The sequence below is a fragment of the Myotis yumanensis genome, unplaced genomic scaffold, assembly GCF_028538775.1.
Source record: "Myotis yumanensis isolate MYYU_CA2020_CCGP unplaced genomic scaffold, mMyoYum1.0.hap1 SCAF_9, whole genome shotgun sequence".
In the NCBI taxonomy this organism is placed as follows: domain Eukaryota; kingdom Metazoa; phylum Chordata; class Mammalia; order Chiroptera; family Vespertilionidae; genus Myotis; species Myotis yumanensis.
The window spans coordinates 74,517,941-74,539,478 of record NW_027223760.1 but is presented as its reverse complement, the minus strand read 5'-3'; the positions used below and the strand labels follow the sequence as shown (position 1 = coordinate 74,539,478).

Below are 21,538 nucleotides of genomic sequence, written 5' to 3'. Positions count from 1 at the left end.
CCTAACTTGTTTTTTATATATAACCTGAAGACCATTTAAATCATCACAAATCCAGCTGTATCTTTGCCACAGAAATTATTGTTATAAAGCTCTCCAGTGTAAAAACACTGCTTTATCAACTCCCCTTTTAAGTCATTTCCCAAGTAGATTGTCATCTCTCAACAATTCTCAAAAGAAGCATCTTGTAAACCAAGTTGCTATGTCTCTACTAAAAAATTCCTGGAGTCAATTCACTAGACCTGCATTGGGAACCATTTCACAGAGCCTGGTTACATAAGTAAGCATGTTCTTAAAACACCAAAGAAATAAACCTATTTGTTCCACATATGGACTCCAAGAAGAAAGTCATTTGACCTGAATCCCCAAAAGAAATTTATCAGCTGAGATGGACTCCTCATGGTCAACCAGGGCCCCGTCAGTCTTCATTTCCAATCATCACAAAAGTACTTCTCTTTCTGCATCCATTCTGGGGTACCTGAATTTCTAGTTATTTTATTTTTTACTAGAGGCCTAGTGCACGAAAATTTGTGCACTCAGGGTGAGGGGGTGGTCCCTTAGCCTGGCCTGCGCCCTCTCGCAGTCTGGGACCCCCCGGGCGATGTCTGACCCCCCCCCCCCCGGGGGATTGGGCCTAAGCTGGCAGTCAGACATCCCTCTGGCAGCCCGGGAGCCCTCGGGGGATGTCCGAGTAACATCTTAACCATTACTTGGACATCCTTGGCACTGCCGCTGGCCAGCCATGAGCCAGCTTCTGGCTGAGCAGCACTCCCCCTGTGGAAGCACACTGACCATTTAGGGGGGCAGGTCCTGCGTTGAGCGTCTGCCCGTAAGGCACTGGTGGTCAGTGCGCCTCATAGCAACCGGTCGTTCTGCTGTTAGGGTCAATTTTCATATTATGCTTTTATTATATAGGATATCTTTTTCTTATTTGGTTGTACTGTCTAGGACCTTTAATAAAGTGTTGTTTCCAAAGAGGAAGCTTTCAACATTTCGTCAATATGTTAGGTTGGTAGTATTTAATTTAATAGCAACATGTCCTTCATCTTTTATTGTAGGATTTTTTTTTCCATTTTCTTCCCTTACTATTTATTATGCATGTTCACTTGAAATTTAAAAGTGTTTTGGGTTTCTTCAATGTGTTCATGTATTATTATAGTCTTTTTTAAAAAATATATATTTTATTGATTTTTTACAGAGAGGAAGGGAGAGGGATAGAGAGTTAGAAACATCAATGAGAGAGAAACATCAATCAGCCGCCCCCTGCACAACTCCCTCCTGGGAATGTGCCCACAACCAAGGTACATGCCCTTGACCAGAATAGAACCCGGGACCCTTCAGTCCACAGGCCAACGCTCTATCCACTGAGCCAAACCAGTCAGGGCTATTATTATAGCCTTTTTTAAAAAAAAACTGATGTGCTAGGTAAGAATGATGTATTTAGCTCTTATCACAGGATCATAAATAACAAAAAGGTTGCTTATTATTTTATTCTTTTTTTCAACAGTGTTTATGTAGCTCATTGTGGTAAGTTCAGTAATAGAGAGAATGTGGTTGTCACTACTGAGGGAAGAGAAGGTTGGAAGAAAGCAGTGATCAGTGGGGTCAGTTGTCACAGTGGCTGAGAGAGGCTGAAAGAGGTCTCATTACATGAGCTCCAGAAAGTTCTTGGTGGCTTTAGGGAGAATAATTGGCAGTGGAGGGGTGGGCAGGGCAACAACTAGTTGCCATGGCATTTAGGAGCGACAGGGATACAAGGTTGTGGGGACATTGAGCAGATCTCCCAAGGAACTAGCTGGGACCTTTACATCTTTACTTTTGCTTTCACTGAACCCATATTTTGAGACTTTCAAGAGTTCTCTAACTTCAAGATTGCCTGTTGATAAATTTATTCCACCTTAATTTAAGGATTTCATGTGAAACTTGAGGTGAAATCCTGGAGCAAATGAGAAGATTTGAGAATTTATAGTTAAAAATAAGGCATTTTTGGTCATAGAATAAGTCAGTGAGAAAATAAATGTTTTGTAGATTTAAAGAAAAACACACAGTTAGGTGTATTTTTCAGAGACTTCTTAAATCCTAATGGAGGTCTTGCTTACCTTAGAGTGTATCATCAGGGAAGAGTAAAGCAAGCAGTAAAATGAGCTTTTCCCAAGTATAAAGAACAGACTTTTGTTTTTCCCACATGGAACATAAGTGCGGTTTTCTGGCTAACTGTGGCTAAAGAGCCTGAAGCTGCATGAACAGACAGCCATGTGGGTGTTGGGATTGCTAACTAGAGGATCCCTGACTGAAGGAAAATGAAATTCCATCTTCTGTTCCTTATTCATTCCACCCAGCGTCCATGGGGATGCAGCATTTGTGAAGGAATCAATTATCCATTTGTTAGTCGGAGGAGACTTACAAATTATACATTAGCAGATTGATTTCTTAGGTTCACTGTTGGGGGACCGATAGCTTAAGGTGGGATGATGAGAAGTACCAAGGGAAAAGAAGTTGCCACAAAGAACACTATTAAAAGCAGCTTTCGAAATGACCGTGAATTTATTCCTAATTGAAGAGCTGACATAATCCATACTAAGTGTATTTATTTCAAGCATTTTACATTAGGTAATTGATTATCACATGAGGAGTACATGTTGGTAATTTTGCCTTTTCTTTACATTTAAGAACTTGAGACCACCTGTAGTGGACTTGGACTTAGAAGGTATATGCAAGTCCTTGCCCCCTCCTGCTTCCTTGGGCTTCTTTTTTTGTTCCATTAAGGAAACATTTTTGTATGTTCTGTAGTGTCAGCTTGACATTATTGATTTTTTGAACAAACTCACTTATATTGTCCAGAATTCCAAACATGTCTCCATTAGGAATAAAATTGTAGCTAATGGAAAATACAGCTGAGGCCATTTTTCTCAGGTCTTTTTTTCTCTGGTCTCTTACCCTTATCTAAATCTACTCCAGTATCCCAGTTTTGCAAACATACCCCTAAATTATATGCATATAACAAGCATTTGAAAAATCAGTATTGAAGAAAGACAGAATCTTACACTCTATTTTTTTTCTTGTACCCTTTTTCTTTTTGGTTTCTTTTTCTATTGCTGTAGCTATTGTTTTATTTCTAGTATACAGACATGACAGACATATATGTCAGACATTTGCTCCTGTTTCTGAGAGGAATGATTTTGCACCGTTGACAGCTGTAATATTAAATGTTATGGAACTATTATAGAAACTTATATTTATAGTGATAATACTTGATTATCACTCAAGATAAAAATATGTGCTGCAGGTCTCCAGAATGATGGTGATAGCAATCAAGAGTAATTTTGTGTGTGTTTTCTTGATTGATGAATTTGCTACATAATTATTTAAAATTATTCATCTTTTGATTACAAACAAATTAAATATTTGTTGTAGAAAATTAGCAAAACATAAAAGGGGACCATCTAAACGATAATATCTCAGCACCTAGATATAACCATTGCTGATATTTTGGAGAGTGTACCTCAGGTCACATGCATTATATATATAAACTAGAGGCCTGGTGCATGAAATTTGTGCACAGGTTGGGTCCCTAGGCCTGGCCAGTGATCAGGGCTGATTGGGGCCTTACGGCTGCCAGCCGGGGCCTTCCTTCTCTGGCTGCTGGCTGCTGGCTGGGGCCTTCCTTTGTTCTGTGCGCCCCCTGGTGGTCAGTGCACATCATAGCGAGCAATCAAACTCCCTGCCTCCTGGTCGAACTCCCAAGAGGACACTTTGCATATTAGCCTTTTATATCTATATACAGTGGGGCCTTGACTTACGAGTGTCCCGACTAACAAGTTTTTTAAGATACCAGCTGTCTCTCGTCCGATTTTTTGCATTGAGTTGACAGTAATTTGAGTTAACGAGCTCCTTAACGAGCTCCTTAATGAGCTCCGTCTCGGAACGAATTAAACTTGTAAGTCAAGGCCCCACTGTATATATAAAAGCCTAAGTGATTGAACGACTGAACGACTGGTCACTGTTATGCACACTGACCACCAGGGGGCAGATGCTCAATGCAGGAGCTTCCCCCTGGTGGTCAGTGCCCTCCCACAGCCAACCTCCCATGGTCCCTCCCCCCAGCCAACCTCCCGCAGCCCCAATTGGCCCTGATTGCCGGCCAGGCCGAGGGGCCCCACCTCTGCATGAATTTGTGCACTGGGCCACTAGTATATAAATACCTGTAAATGTAATATTATTTATAAACATTGGATTGTACTTAGAGCTAACCAAATTATGAGATTTGAGGGCATTGTTCTCCAGATTGCAAAGCCTGTTAAAGATTTATGACACCAGATGCAAGTTCTGGGGGTTCCCAAATCTGCCCCCATGTTTGATGATTAGCTAATGGGCTCTTGGGGACTCACTGACAGCTATTATATAGGGTATGCCAAAAGTAGGTTTATAGTTGTGAGTATGTGAAACACAGAGTTTATTCTTATATTATTATTTACTAATTATTGTATTATTTATTTGAATTATTTGTCATCATATTATTGGTGTTCTTATTCTGTATCCTTACTTATAATTTATCTTTTGGGTAACGATGGCTGGTAATTTTCCTTCTTTTGCCCAGCCCTGTGTTCATGATTATAGTTTATTTACAGGGAAATGATAGAAGTCAAAAAAATCAATCAAAGAAAGATGCATTGGGCAGAGCCTGGGATGATTGTAAAAACGATGTTTCCATTGTACAAAGCACATGTTACCTTCCTGGCATAGACACAGCCTACCAGGGAGGCTCACCTCAGTGTCCCGGGTTTTTATTGGGGCTCTCTTATGTAGGCATAACTGGTTGATGGTTTGTCCACATGGTTGATGTCAGCTTTTAGGTTGACCCCACCCTTAATTACAGACTCGTCTTTCTCCCATGGCCAGCCCCCCCACCCCCCAACCCCCCTTAAGACTATCAGGTGTGACTGGCTCCTGCCATTAACAAAGACATCTCTAGCATGCAAGGTGGTGTGACAGATTATCTTCCAGAAGCCAGAAGGGCAAAGGCCTTCTGTACATTTTTAAATTTTAAAAATTCTGTTTGGGCAAGGTCAAATTTTTCCTACATAAAACTTAAAAAAACACACAATTTATTTTGTGGGTTTATGCTTTTAATTGTTATCATTTAGATTCCTTGCTTTTAGAAATTAAGATAATTTCCATGTCTCGGTGTCTTACAAAAAAAACCTGCTGTGAAAAGCATCTTTGCACAGTAATCTTCTCCTTGGGTATAATAGGCAAGGCATATTTTAAAGAATTTTGATATGCCTTGCCAAATAAGCTTTTAGAAAGTTTCTCCAAATTTGAGTGCCCATCAGCAGTGTAAGAAGTGTATCTATTTTTGTGGTTCCTTGCCAAAACTAGCTATTTAAACAATCTTTTCTCATTCTACCCTGGCCTGTTGGTTAGAGTGTAGTCCTGGTATGCTGAGGTTGCAGGTTTGATCCCCAGTCAGGGCACATAAAAGCATCAGCCAATGAATGCATAAATGGAACAACAAATTGATCTCTCTCTCTCTCTCTCTCTCTCTCCCCCCCCCCCCTTCTCAAAAAAAAGTTTTTTAAAGAAAATATATCCCGATTCTGTGGACAAAATATCTGACTGTTTTAGTTTTCATGTATTTGTTATTACAGAGGTTGACTCTTGTTCTCCTTTACCTACAATTTATACTGTTTCTTTTGTGAGTTGACTGTTTATTTGTGAGTAAAATATCCAAATTTCTTTCAAAACTAAAGAAAAATTTAAAATGTACAGTAAGCTGAAAAATTGTTTACAATGTACATGAGGAGGGATAAGTACCCCTAATCTATAATAACCTGTCATGAATCAGTATTAAAATGATGGACACCCCAGTAGTGAAACTGTCTCTTTCTCTGGATTTATGCCTAGAACTTATAGTTTAGGATTGCAGTTTTTACTGATGTACTAACTAGCTTTTTTCTTCACTTCTACTTGAAGTGGCCCAAGAAATATAAAATATTTGTACTTTCACTTTAAAATAGGTAAGGGAAGGAGGTAGTAAATGAACATGTGCTAAATACCTCATCTTCTAGATGCAATTGTGTTGATTTTGGGAGAGACACATTCAGCTTATACTTCAAATTACTCATAGTAATTTGAAGATAATCACTAATAAGATGAAAATAGAATGAACTACTCTAAAATTTTTCTAGGTAGACAAGAGTAAACAATTTGAGTAATATAGCAAAAGAATAAGAATGAAATGGGAAAACATTATTCTAAAAAGTATAAAATAATGTAGCAACTAAGCTATATATAGTTTGTTACTAAAAGAAAAATTGCCTCAGCTTTGAAGAACAGATATCTCACAAGATTAAGGAAATAAAAAATAAAGATATGAGCAAAAATATACTATAAGAGCCAAATTAAAACTAAACATGTTGGCAATAAAAATGTGAGACAAAGTAGGGTTAAAGGCAAAGAGCATTAACTAGCAGAAGATATATTGATTAAATTTACAAATTAAAGGGAAAATATAACAGTTATATTCTTTGATGTGTCAAATTATAGGGCATGTAATATCCAGCCAAAGCTTATTTGACTAACATTGTAAAAAAAATGGACAAAATTGCTATTGGGAAGATTTTGAAACAGTTTCTTCCAGTTTTTGAGAGATCATGAAGAAAAAAATGATATATAGAAATGAGATAATACAAATAACATGATTAAAATATATTTATTTTGAAGTCAAATAGAGAATATGAAAGGATGTATCTTAGGTTTCAAAGACAAATCAGTAAATTTCTAAAAATAGATATACACATTCTCTGAATGTTATTGTAGTGACACTAGAGTTTATTAATAACTAGATAAATAAGCAAATAACACTGTCATTGTCCTTAGAAATGAAATAAAACAAAATAAAATGTTACTTTTCTCGAAGAGGAAATAGTTTATTGCATTTCACATTATTTTCCGGCTTCTAGTTTATGGACAGTGGTATACTCAAAGGAAAATGCAAATCATTATTTTATGATTAACAAGTGAGCAGTTATAATTAAAAAGCAATATATTAATGTAAGGAAATTAGAGTAAGGTCAGCAACACTGTTCTAAGACAAAAAAGGAAAATTAATATTGATTGAGAATAGAAATTAAGAGAAAATATTAAAAATAGAGCAAATTTATTGATGAAGTCTGGCTTCTATAAAAAGGCCTCTACAACTGTTAAACACTTGGTAAAGGCAATCAAAGAAAAAAGGAAATAAAATATTTGTATACCTAGCTGTAAGATACTGCTATGTATATATTTTCATATTTGTAAATATGAAATAAAAAATTAATGTTACCTACCACAGAATTGCTGTGAAGATTAAATAATATAAAACTCAGAATGAAGCCTGATGCATAATAATCATATATTAAATATTAACTTATTAGTATAGTATGACTTCTTACTATTACTACTAATACTGTTAAAATATTAAATGAACAAAAAATTAAAAAAATATATTTTCATCACTAAAAATTTGAAATGCACTGTTTTCTGAGAAAATGGAAATAAATGACCGTTATAGAATTAGAGCATTTGAGTAGCTTGACAATCATGGGGAAAAACATAATCTAAGAAATAACTCACTGAAGTTTTTGACCCCAGACATTTTCATGGGCAAATTTTCTTTTTTTATTTAAAAATTTTCAATGTTTATTTTTATTATGAACTATAACTGTAGAAAGTATGTAAAATGTACAGTGAAACAGTTAAAAAGCAAACAATCATATAGTGACCACTCTGTTAAGAGTAGACCATGTGACCCTTCTGCTCACAGTTCCCTTAGAGCAGTGGTTCTCAACCTTCCTAATGCCGCGACCCTTTAATATAGTTCCTCATATTGTGGTGACCCCCAACCATAAAATTATTTTCGTTGCTACTTCATAACTGTAATGTTGCTACTGTTATGAATCGTAATGTAAATATCTGATACGCAGGATGTATTTTCAATTGTTACAAATTGAACATAATTAAAGCATAGTGATTAATCACAAAAACAATATGTAATTATATATGTGTTTTCCGATGGTCTTAGGCGACCCCTGTGCAAGGGTCGTTCGACCCCCAAAGGGGTCGCGACCCACGAGTTGAGAACCGCTGCCTTAGAGGGTCCCAGTGTACTCACCTGTATAGTAATAACTGCCTAGCTTTTCTTTTTCATTTTATACCATCTATGTGCACCTACTGTACACTGTATTGTAGTTTTGTCCATTTTTTATATGTTGTGTAAATGGGATCATACATATCAGAAATGAGAAAAGGATTCTCACCATCATTGCTATTCCCAGAGTAAAAAGTGCAAGACTTCTAAGGGGAAAAGTATAAAACTTCATTCAAAGTCACTAAAGAAGGCCTGAATAAATGGAGAAATGCTTCATGGATATGGATTAGAAGAATCAATATTGTAAATCTATCAAAGGGAAAGCTATCAACATTTCACCATTAAGTGAGATTGAGGAATTTTTCTCCTAGTGTGCTAAGAGTTTTTACTATGAATGGGTGTTGTATTTTTTTTCTTTTTTTTTAAATTTATTTTGTATTTTCTTTTTCCATCAGCATTTATCCCCTTTATTCCCTCTTCTACTCTCCCACACCGTAATCACCACACCTGTGTGCATGTTCACGAGTTCTCAAATTTCATCAACACTTTTTCCACCTATTGAGATGATCTTTCAGTATTCCTCATTTCTTTTATTAATGCAGAAAATTATAATATATTGATGAATTTCCGTATGTTACATCAGCCTTGTATTTCTGGAATAAACATGGCTTTTCTATATATACTGACTTCAATAATATTTTCTTTAAGCTTTTTCTATTCCTGTTCCTGAGAGATTTACTTGTACTTTTTCTTTCTCTTAATAACTTTGTTGAGTTTTGTTATGGTAAGGTTACACTGGCCTGGTAACATGAGTTGGGGAGCATTTCCTTTTAATCTGTTCTCTAGAAGAATTGTGTATGATTGGATTTTTTATTCTTTTAACTATCTCTTTTGAAGTTAATATTCTAGTTAGTGAGTTTGACAGTAAATAGGATAAAGTAAAACACATAAGTATAAATAATAGTTTACTGGCTCTGAGCAACTAGAAGAATGTATTAGTCTTTAACTGAGATAGGGATACCATCAAGACAGGCTCTTTTATGATGGAATATCAGGATGTTGGTTTTGGATATGTTTTGATTGAGATGCCTATTAGGCATCCAAGTACATATATAAAGTAGACAGTTCTGAAATAGGGAGCGGTCCATTCTGGAGATAGAAATTTAGGAGTCATTTCATGACCTGAAAGAGAATACCAAGGGAGCCAGTGTTGATGCAAAAGAGAAAAGGTGGAAGGACCAAACCGTGAAATACAAAGATCAATAGATCAGAAATGGGGGGCAGGGCCCTGGTGGCAGGGGAGGTCCCCCAGGGGGCCAAGGGAAAATTTTTTTTAAGAGAGGAAGGAAAAAAAGAGGGATCAGGAATATCCACCCAAAGAGACTGAGAAGGACCAACTAGAAATGTAAAAGAAAAATAAGTATAGTAATCTGGAAGCAAAGAGGAGAGAGTTGTCAGAAGTGTTACATGCTTCTATTAGGAAACGTAAGTTAGGATTGAATAATGACCATTATGTTTAGTAATATGGGGGATATTTCAATTTGCAATTTATTTGGAAGTATAAAATTTCTTGAAAAAAGCCAAGGAAAGTGTGGAGTTATGACTGGATCTTGCCACTACCAAATATCAGAACATACTATATTTATCCTATATAATTAGATCGATGTTGAATTGATATAGCAGTGGACAAAGAGACCACAGTTGAAAACCCAGAAGGTTATTTAAGTGAATATAAACATTTATTATATAATAAACATAGTTTTCTGTAGAATGAGAAAGATGAATTAATAAATGGGGCTAGCCCAACTAGATATTCATTTGGAAGAAAATAAAATGAATCCTGTAAATATTAAAGACTTAAATGTTAGAAATAAAGCAATAACCATTTTGCAAAAAAAAAATATATAATAGACCACGTATACAATGTCTGGGTGCAAAACTGTGCCAAGACCTCGTATCCTAAAAACAAAAAAGGAAATTGACAAGAAAACAACAAACATGTAATAGAAAAATGGGTAAGAGCCCTAACCGGTTTGGTTCAGTGGATAAAGCGTCAGCCTGTGGACCGAAGGGTCCCAGGTTCATTTTTCCGGTCAGGGGCTTGTACCACAGTTGCAGGCTCCTCCCTGGCCCCAGCCCTGGTAAGGGTGCATGCAGGAGGCAACCAATCGATGTGTTTCTCTCACATGATATTTCCCTCTTTCTTTCCCTCTCTCTTCCACTCTCTCTAAAAATCAATGGAGCCCTAACCGGTTTGGCTCAGTGGATAGAGCGTCAGCCTGCGGACTCAAGGGTCCCAGGTTCGATTCCGGTCAAGGGCATGTGCCTTGGTTGCAGGCACATCCCCAGTGGGGGGTGTGCAGGAGGCAGCTGATCGATGTTTCTATCAATGTTTCTAACTATCCCTCTCCATTCCTTTCTGTAAAAATCAATAAAATATATTTTATAAAAATAAAAATCAGTGGAAAAATATCCTCTGGTGAGGATTAAAAAAAATAAAAATAGGTAAGAAATGTGAACAAAGAGTTTACAGAAGAGCAAATTAATTGGCCAAAAGACTTACGAAAAGTGTTTAAGTTTCTTAGTAGTCAGAAAAGTAAATCAATGAGTATTGATCTTTGGTAGAAAAAAAAAGAAAAGAAAAACTTCAGTTGCTAATAGGGATGTAAGGGAAAGGGGATTCTAATACTTTGAAGGTATGATTTCCCTCCCTAATATTGCTTATGTGGTGGTACAAATGGATGCCACTCAGAAACAGGTTGTGATGAAGTTTGCCTTCTTTGTGTGTAGAATGCTAGTACCACTGGGTGGCCTAGACACTGAGTAACAGTCACTAGGTTCCAGATATGGCACATAACTCTTGAGGCCTCATTTTCCTTGTTGTGAGGCAGAGATAACCATCTGTCAGTGCTGACCGCTTTCCCCTGAGGCTGTGAGGATCAGCTACTGTGTCTGCCAGGTCTTTGGCAATGATAAGTTGTGATTCAGAGAATATTAGCTCAGACCATGAGCTTTTCAAAAGTACCAGTTTAAGAACAAATTATGTAAATTTTGTGTATGTGAGAAGAAAATGTACTTCTGAATGTCAGTGGTAGTGAAGAAGGGCCTTGTAAAGAAGGATTGCATTCAACCCGAGTTGGTTTGGCTCAGTGGATGGAGTGTCAGCCTGCAGACTGAAGGGTCCCGGGTTCAATTCCAGTCAAGCACATGCCTGAGTTGCTGGCTTGATCCCCAGTAGGGGGCGTGCAGGAGGCAGCCGATCAATGATTTTCTCCCTCTCCCTTCCTCTCTGAAATCAGTAAAGATATATTTAAAAAATAAAATAAAATAAAAGAAGAAGAAAAAGGATTGTGTTCAGCATTGGGGCTGAGTTTCATAGGCCTGGAACTGTGCTAATAGGACACTCTGCAGTAATGAATACCTTCCCTGATGTGTGTTTGCTACATGATAGCTCTAGTCCGATGGCTGTTGAGCACTTGGCATGTATTAGTGCAAATGAGGAACTAAATTCTTAATTATGTTTAATTTTAATTAATTTAACTTTCTATATAAATAGTCATGTGGAGACTACTGTATTGGATAGGACAGGTACATAGATCAGGCTCCACATACATATTAAATTATAGTTTGACATAGGCTATAGCCAAAATGGGTATTAAAATGTCATTTGCTAAAGAAAGAACAGAATAAGAAAACTGTTAACAGAAGGTATTTATTGTGGAAAGCATTAACCAGAGTGTAGAAGCTGAGTAGTGGGACTTCTCAGCCAGAAGTGCAGGCATGCTGGCCTCAGTGCTTTCCCTGTTCAGCTTTTGTTTTGCTGTGCCCATCACAGCGTTCCCTTTGCAGGACACCTCTTCATGGCTCTGAAGGCCGGAGCCCTGGCTCTGACACTTTTCTGTTGTGATTCTTATCCAAGCCTTTCAGTTTATTCTCCTGTAAAATGGATTAAATATCTCTCTTCAAGGTCCTTTCCTCTTCTAACATTCTGGGAACTTAAGAAGAGAGCTTGTGTGGTGATATAGGGATCAAGATGAGAAAAGATTCTGTGGCCAGTTGTTTTAGCCTGTACCACAGGAATCTCTCTCACATCAGCCAGTCAATAAGTGGACTTTTGAGGGCTGGGAATCTTGGTTTTTGCCCTCACCTTCACTTACTAGCTCTGAGATATTTTCCATTGGAGAAGGATCCAATTTCAGTTTTGTGTATTTCCATTTATTATTAAGAAGTCAAACTATTAGGAAATAGATATTAAAAAGTATCTAGGATGTAGATACTAAAAAGAACACTAATTTGCAAGCTCATGTTATAATCATTGATGACTTACTTTTCAGGGTAAGTTTGTTCCTGTCATGCTTTGTGTAGATAGTTGGGAATTGCGATTATTTAAGAAGAAAAAAAAAAGAAGAGCTTGTCATATTTTAATGTTGTCAACATTTGCTGATTTTTACTTCTATTAGAATATCCACCTGCATGAATGTTTTAGTAATTAAACAATTGTCTACATAGAGAACTGGAAGGCTATGAAAAATATTAAAAGTACAGTTGTGTATTTATACCTGGGAAAATGCATCTAATATAGAAAGCCTGATTCATATCTTCACAGATTTTTAAATTTGAGATTACTCAAAAGAATGGGAGATAACAAAGTTTGTTAATATCAACTAGGCCCTGTGAATTTCCCCCAGGAATTACTAAGCATAAAGTATAAATAAAAATTGATTTAGTAATTTATAAGAGAAGAATAGATTAATTAGTGAACCAAAGTAAAACAACTAAAATTTTTTTTTTTTACATTATGATTTTTATTTTGTTTTTTCTTTTGTCCTTTTAATGAATTTGGTTGGGAAAGCATTTTGGGAGTGTGGAATAAACAGAACAGAACAAATAAAAAGGCATATAGCATGTAATAAAAATAACATTTTAGGGACTTAAAGTGTGTGAAATAGACAGTTTGGGGAAATCTTGGGTTTCTGGGCATTTTACATGTCTGGAAACAAAGCTGTATTTTGCCCTTTTCATTGGCAAAATTAAAATATGTTTTCGGTTCATGCATCTAAACTAACAGACAATTTGTATTATTTAATTTTACAAAGATCCAAGGCATTTGATTATTAATATACTAGAGGCCAGGTGCACAAAATTCGAGCATTTGTGGGGGGGGTCCCTAAGCCTGGCCTGCGCCCTCTCACAGTCCAGGAGTCCTCGGGGGATGTCTAACTGACGGCTTAGACCCTCTCCCAGCAGTTGGACATCCTTAGCACTGTCACAGAGGTGGGAGAGGCTCCTGCCACTGCTGCTATACTCGCCAGCTGTGAGCCCCACTTGCTGCTGAGCTGCGCTTCCCCTGTGGAAGCACACTGACCACCAGGGGGCAGCTCCTGCATTGAGCGTCTGCCCCCCTGGTGGTCAGTACGCGTCATAGCGACTAGTTATTCTGCCGTTCGTTTGATTTGCATATTAGTCTTTTATTATATTGGATACTTTCCTAAAGATTTACGTTTTGTTTCTTAAATAGAGTCCTGTGAAGATAAATCAGATTAGCCTGGATGAAAGTGGAGAACACCTGGGCGTGTGTTCCGAGGATGGCAAGGTACGTGCTGATGTGGTCACCTGGAAACCGTGCTCTGGCACTGGAGTCTCCAAGTGCTTGGAAAAGCACTCCCCTTACTGTATATGTGCAGTAAAGAGAAACTTGCTTATTCTTTTTGGACATGGGCTTGCTTCCCATTGCTCATAATTAAAGTAAAATATATTTTTCACAAATGTGCCTTAGGAAAAGTAATTACAAGAATGTCAATAATGTAACTAGTATTAAGCTGATTAACAGCTGTGGCAGGGGAACGTGTCACCTTAATCATTACTGCTATGCCACTTAGACTTCAGTGACTGGTCTGCAGTTCCTGCAAGACAGTAGTTTAATGCCTTTCTGCCATAAATCCACAAAATTGGATTTTGTGGTCATGATTTCTGTGGGCCGATGGTTTTCATTTCACACAAGTTATGAATGTTTCCCTTGAATTATAGAATCTTTTGATAAGCAATCATAGCTTATCAGAAGAATAAAGTGTCTTACAGTGGCCACATTAAATAAATATAAAATCAATATATGTACAGTTTCCTAAAAACCTGGCACCCACTTCCTCAATCGAGGACATACATCATTTGTGCCGTGTATAACTAACAATTATTAGTGCTTCTTGCTGATGTGGAGCTGTGACATTTAGTGGTTGTGGTGATTGATTTTCCACTTATAAGAATGTCTTTTTTTGTTTTCCAGTCGATGGAAGTCTTTTCTAATGTTGGTTTGCAATGATAAAATTCTAATGCACAATGTGTTTAAGATACTTTTCTAAAATAACAGTTTAAGAAGAAAGTGCATTAAGAATCATTAGAGAACCTTACCTATTCCTGACGGAAGACAGCAGATTTTCTAATCTAATTTTGATTTTTACGTGATCTAAATGCAATGTGCCATTAGGATGAGTAAATTAAAAACAGCGTACTCAGTATAAAAGATTTATACCCATTTGATCTGTTACCAAAAGAAAAATGAAGTCTTCTTGACATACAAGAATGCATTTTATGTACCTAAGCCTAATGTTTCTTGGAGTCTTTTGCAATAGTAATTGGAACACAGGTGCTTTTCAAAAAGCACTGTCAAATTTTATAGTACCTTCTGAAATTCTGAGATAAACCAGACTGTCAAGGAGAGATTGAGGGAAGAGTTGTTATGTGCAGAAATAGAGAAGAATTATCCAAACTATTGAGGCATATTTGTATTTATATATTTGTAAGAAAGGTCATCTTCATTTTGTTTTCTGAATGATGATGAATTCCTTCTGGGCTGTTATCAATTTAATTGAACTAATTTATTGAAAGAGAATATTCAGTTTTTGAATTGAGAAAAATTTTTATTAAGGTAATTCATCTAGGAATTTTTAGGGCTTTAAACTTTGAGCAATTATTATTTGATGTAGCAAATTTCTGGTGAATAATGAGATGACCCTCAGATATCTCATGGGGTACACTTTTTGACAAACACTTCTGTTTTTCTATTTTAGTAAAATTTAAAACTGCTGTATTTTGGTATAGACCTATGATACATTTTAAAAAATGCTTTTCTCATATATTTTATTAGCATTGGTAGAACTGAAAACAAGTATTTCATGCATATTTTTTATGTAAGCTAGCCTTTACCATGAGTTAGTCATTATTGTGAAAATTGAGTAGCAGTATAGAGTGATCTGGTAAAGTGATTAGTGATGATTAAATAAAGATATTACATAAACTCCAGATATCTAAAATGAATGCCTTTCTAAGGGGCTGTTGTGATTTTTCTTTCTTTAGTGTATTAGGAATCTATCTCTCTCTATATAAAAGCCTAATATGCAAATTGTCCCCATGGGAGTTCGACCAGGAGACTGATCGCTCGCTATGGCGTGCACTGACCACCAGGGGGCAGTGCGGAAGGAAGAAAGGCACTGATTGGCCCTGATCACTGGCCAGGCCTAGGGACCCTACCCGTGCATGAATTTCATGCACTGGACCTCTAGTAGTAGATAATTACTTATGTCCTATTTCAAAGATAATCTTTGATATTTGGATTCAGTTTTAAAGCCATAATTCTAACCATTGTTTAAAATGTTCTCTTTTAATTCAGCTGGTGCTCATTTCTGTCTTTATTCCATGGCTTCTCTGTGATTGAGTTCTAAATTTTGAGATATATCATGTGTGTGTGTGTGTGTGTGTGTGTAGTTTCAGTTTACTGGCGTACATTTTTAGGTAACTTTCTGATAAGTGCATGTAAGATTGACTATCTGTTACAGATATTTCCTTCATACATAAACTAGAATTAATTTAGTATAGAGTTCTGGGTTGAAATATTTTCTCTCAAAATTTTGGGGATGTTGCTCCCTTTTGTCTAACTTTCTTTTTTGTAGACATGTCAGAGGCCAGTCTAGCTGTGTTATTTCACAAAACCTTTTTAATTTTTCTCTTGTCCTGCCTTGGAGCTCAGACTAATAACACTAGCAACAACAACGACAATAAACGGCCGTTGTAATGGAGTTTGCTAACTTATGTCTTGTTTGGGTCTGTTTTCATTAATTTTGTCTGGAACACTGTAAGTTCTTTAGATCCATATTCTGAAGTATTGTTTTCATTTCAGGAAAGTTTACTTCCGTTCTGATTTTGATTATTGCTCCAGTTCCCTTAGTTTTCATTTCTTCTAAGATACTCAATAACACATGCTTAGGCTGGAGGCAGTGCGGTGCAGAGGCTCAGAGCAGAGCTCAGTGTTCCACCGGCTTGTGTGGCAGCCCAACCCCCATCCCCTGGGCCGTGCTGGGCATGTTGTTTGCCCTCCCAGTGCCTCCGCTCTCTCAGCTGGGCAGTGGGCACCGTGGGAATCCTGCATGGAAATGTCTCCAGGTGTCAGGTGTATGGTGAGCTCGCCACTGATTAACCATTTTTATTGCTAACCATTCATTTCTTAACCCATTACCGTCTGATCTCTCCCCCTCCCACATTATTGCACCTAAACTTTTCAAGGTGAGCAGGTGGCTGGATAAGCACTATTCACGCTTCCTCTCTTTCCTAAGATGTAGGTTGTAAGAAAATTGGTCATATTGTGTGGCACTCCCCCACCCCCCACCACGTATGTGCTTAGCTTTCTCATTGTTTTTATCCTCTCATTTCTTTGTCATGGAGAGTTCTACTTGTTTATTCCCTTTGCTGATTTGCTTTTCTTCCAGCATCAACTTTACTTTGTGGAGTAGAGTTTTATTTCATTTTGCATTTTTTTTATTCTCGAAATCTTTGTCTCTCCCAGCTCTGTTTTCATATTAGCCTGATATATACAGTAGGACCTCGGGTTATGTCAGAGATCCGTTCCTACGGGGTGAAGTAACATGATTTTCGCCGTAAGTCGGAACCCACCGATATAAGCACCTACATCACTCACATGGAGCACATACACAGCAGTAATGAAGTGAAACAGTAAAAAAAAAAAAATTAAAAGGAAGATAACAATTCCTGACCTTTACTTGTGGTAAAAAAACATAAAGCACATATGTACATATGTCGAAATGACGGAACTTTTTTTTTTTAATAAATAAATGGGAGATGGCGACGTAACCATGAAACAGTGTATGTCGAGTTTGAGTCTGACGTAACCCAAGGACTGCCTGTAGTTAGTTTTTTAATTTACAAGTTCTTATATGTCTTAGCTCATTTATTCCTCCTAACAACCAATGAGGTAGGCGCTATTATTATCTCCATTTTATAGAGATGGAAAGAGATTGAGGCACAGAGAGGTATGAATAACTTAGTTGACATCACACAGCTAAAACACAGTGGCAGGTAATCCCACTCTTAACCATTAGACCATACTGCCTGACACTCCAATATATGTAAACTGTTTGGAAGAGTACCTGGAGTAGAAGAAACATGTGATAATTATTAGCTGTTGCCATCCTTGTCATCATCATCACCATCAGTAACATCATTCTGTGTTTCTGCTCTGGATTCATGGGGGTCTTTTCTTCTTATTATTGAAGTCGCTAAAGAGTTTTCTAGTTTTTCTTTCTTTTCTGATTATAATTAAAACATTTTTTAAAGCATGGTTTTCTCCCTCAAAATTGTTGGAATTTTGTTCTGCAGTATTCTTTTTATAGCCCTGGTGTGTGTTTTTGTTGCTTGTTTATCCATTACAGAATAAGAAGAGCTCATTCTAAACCTGGGTTAACAAAGAGATTCATGTCTGAGGGTTCTTGGCCCTGCCTGCTATCATTTTGGGTGTTGTAGAATCACTTCTGAGCTCCATGCAGGGGGCCTGTTAATGAGCTCCATTGCCTCTGACCAGAGGTAATCAGGTAAGGCATCTTCCCCCAGAGTAAAGTGGGAGCCTGTGTTATCATCCCTCCCTGCTCCCTGACACTCTTCCTGGGTGGAGAAGAGGAAGAGCAGCAATCTCCCTTGTGAGGGTCCCGCCAGCTACCTCCCTCGATGTAATGACAGTTCTAATTCTTGACCCGTTGTTACTTGGAAGCTGGGGTTTGAGAGAGGCTGTGATAAGGGAAGTACCGATTGGGAGGGTTGTCTGACACTGGCCACCTCACTCACAGTCACTCTATGTCAGATGGTCTGTCACCCAATTCTCTGGTTGGCAAATACATTGAAATCCTTGCTAAAGTGGAGAAGGATACGTAACCTTCCTTACTGTTTCCTGTAGGTAGCTTTTCTTTACTTGAGGCAGGAAAACACACATCTCAGACCTTCTGTGGTTCTTATCTGTCTCTGTGGTTTTGTGGTTAATGAGAAATCCTCTGGGCCTTTGCAGTAGACTAACTATAAGGCCCATTTTTCTGAATTTTCTATTTTTCTTCATTAGGTATTTTGGTGACAAATTGGACGAGGTTGTTGGGGCTGCTGTAAGGGATATAGTTTTCAAAAGAATCCACTCTATTTTAACCTTTTGTTATTCTTAGATGAGGTCTTCCTAAAAGCTCTCCAGGCTGTCATTCAATGGAATCTTTTCACAGATAAGTATGATATTCACTGACAAAATGGCAAAGTAAATAAAGGGGAAAAGAAGAAATGAATGAGAACTATTTTGAATTTTATTAGTTTTAGTAGTGTAACTTGTGACCAATTCGTTTGGGCTGTCACATAAGTGAAATCAACCAAACATCGAAGGCTTTACAAATCACCCTGCTTGTACTGATAAAGTTTCTGACATTTGTCTTACGAAATTATATTGTTTTTTTATGCTGGGGAAGATGAGGACAAATGAGGAAAATGTTACTCAGTGAAGTGTAGTAATAGAGACTGACCTAAAAGTCTAATCATCTTTGCCGTCTTCAGCGAGCACTCCTGGAGCCCTGGCTATGACAGTAGAATTCTTGCTTCTGACTAGTACTCAAGCATAATGATGAGTGTCAGCCTGTTTGCCAGGAACTTCTGTGATTTGTTCTCTTTTCTGTTTATTCCTTCTCATCACTCTATTATATTTTCAATATGGATTCATAATTTTAAAAAACATTTTTATTAATTCTTAGAGAGAGAGAGAGAAGCATTGATGTGAGAGTAAACCATCGATCAGCTGCCTCCTGCACGCACCCCCACAGGGGATCTATCTGCAACCCAGGCATGTGCTCCAACTGGGAATCGAACCAGCAGCCTTTCGGTGCGTGGGAGTACACCTAACCAACTGAACCACACTGGCCAGGGCTGGATTCATAGTTTTTAAAGGGACATTTATCCCCGGGGATTTGTAATTTAATTTTCACTATTAGATTCATAATCCTAGTATTTACCGTCTCATTTATTGATACCTCAGTCTTTTTCACCAGGCTTATACATCATTTATTTCCGTTGCAAATACTTTTCCCTATAATGAACATCACTTAACTTTGTTCTTAAAATCACCTTTTCCTTGCTATAGGCAGAAGGAAGATTATCCTTTTGAATTAATAGTCTGCTTCATTTTTCAGCCTCTGTCACAGAATTGCATAATTCAAGTCAATATTCACTTTCACTTTAGTTTGGCAAATATTTGGGCTTTTGAATGTATTTTTTTCCTATTCTACTTTTCTTACACTTTATATGGAAAGATATATATATATATATATATATATATATATATATGCAAATTTTAGGCTATCTCACATGATGGCATTATGTAGAAAAATAGGGCTTGGGACACTTTTCTTGCTTTTGATCACTTTAGGCAAGTAATTTATTTTTCTGTACAATCGTCTGTTGAATGGGTGTGACAGTGTTTGTTCTCATACCTGGCAGTGTTGCTATCAGGACCAAGTGAGGCAGAGTAGGATTTTTAGTGCTGGCAGTATCCCGTCAGTCATGGTCCTTTAAAAATATAGTTTCGCCCCAGCAGAGGGCTTAATTTGTCTAGGGTGGAGCCTAGCCATTAGTAACTGTGCAGGTAGGCAGGGTCAGAACCACTGAGGTGAAGGATGTGGGATCACTGAGAGACATGTTAGCAGTAGTAATAGAAGATTTGACATAGGACCATGCTGTCGCATTGTTGTACAGAAGGGAAATAGCTATGTTAGAAGAATTTGAACTTCCATGTCTGGCATGAGTTTATGCTGAAGTAACTTCAGTGAGTTGACCACTTATTGATTTACTCCATTAAGATTCAGATGATAGAGTAACACCCCTACTTTTACCCAAATTTCTTGGATTCTGTATATCAATAGGTTAAACTTCCCTTGGGTAAAGTAAAACTCTGAATGCAATGCTTGTCTTTCCTACTTCTTAATCACCATTTTATAACAAGTCTGTTGTATCTTATGCTTAATGCATTTATATAAAAATAGTGATTGGATACCCTCTAAACAATGAGAAGCAAGGTAGTGGTGGGCATACATGTATTGTTATGTTAAGAATACATTCTGACAGACTACTTCAGGGTAAATCTAATCCCTTCTGTGCTACATTGTACCATGTGCTGTTCTTGGAACCCAAATGACATACTTGGCACAAGGGTATAAAAATAGTAGTCACTAAATGAATGGCATGTCCTATAGAGTTTAGATTTTAGTGAATAAACTTGTCTCCAAAAATTATAGCGTGGGTGAATTTTTCTCTTTGAACTTGCAACAGTGAACCATGCACAACTTACCAGGATTAAAACAAAAAGAAATAAAAAGTTGGGCAAGTTTTATATCTGTTTAAGAAATTGAATTTATAATTAAAAACTTTTCACAAAGAAGCCAATCAGATCTAGATGCCCGGCTAGTGAATTCTTACAGAATTTAAAGAAGAAACATGCCACTTTTATAGAGATTATAAAAATAGTAAACACATCCCAAGTGTTGGGGAAAGTTCTGTGCTCCTGATAGCTCCAAGTGATTGAGGGCCCCTGGAATTCTTACGCTCTGCTGGTGAGAGTGGAAATTTATCCAAACCGCTTTGTAAAACCGTTTGGCTGCCTATGAAACGTGAATAGATGCATAACCTCTGACTCAACAATTTCATTCCTAGTTATATGAATGTCTATAAAAGTGCACCGAAAGATTTGTAAACAGTGTTTATTGCGGCATGATCGTAATGGCCCCAGTCTGGAAACAGCCCCAGTGATCGATACATAAATTTCATACATTAAAATACTTCACAGCAATGAAAGAAATCAGCTACTGCTGTGTACAACGGTATCAGTAAATCTCACAAAGAAAATGTTAAACGAAAGAAGCCAGTAAAATTACTTATGGTTTCATTTACGTAAAATTCAGACACCACCACATCCTACCTGGCAATCCTCTTCAGAGGATTGGTTGTGACTGGGAGGGGTGGGAAGGACCATCTCGGGTTTTCCTTCTTGGTCTGGGTGGTGGTTACAGGTGTATGTTCATTTCCTAAAAGTTTATGAAGCTGTAAATTTATAAC

The 21,538-nt window shown here is 37.4% G+C and overlaps 1 protein-coding gene across 1 annotated transcript in view; it reads left to right on the top strand.

Moving 5' to 3' along the window:
* VPS41 (VPS41 subunit of HOPS complex) overlaps nt 1-21,538 on the top strand; it is a 129,218-nt gene that overhangs the window by 33,349 nt on the left and 74,331 nt on the right. The window contains exon 5 of the mRNA XM_070424727.1: nt 13,644-13,718. Coding sequence (XP_070280828.1) covers nt 13,644-13,718 — 75 coding nt within the window. The remainder of the gene's footprint in view (nt 1-13,643; nt 13,719-21,538) is intronic.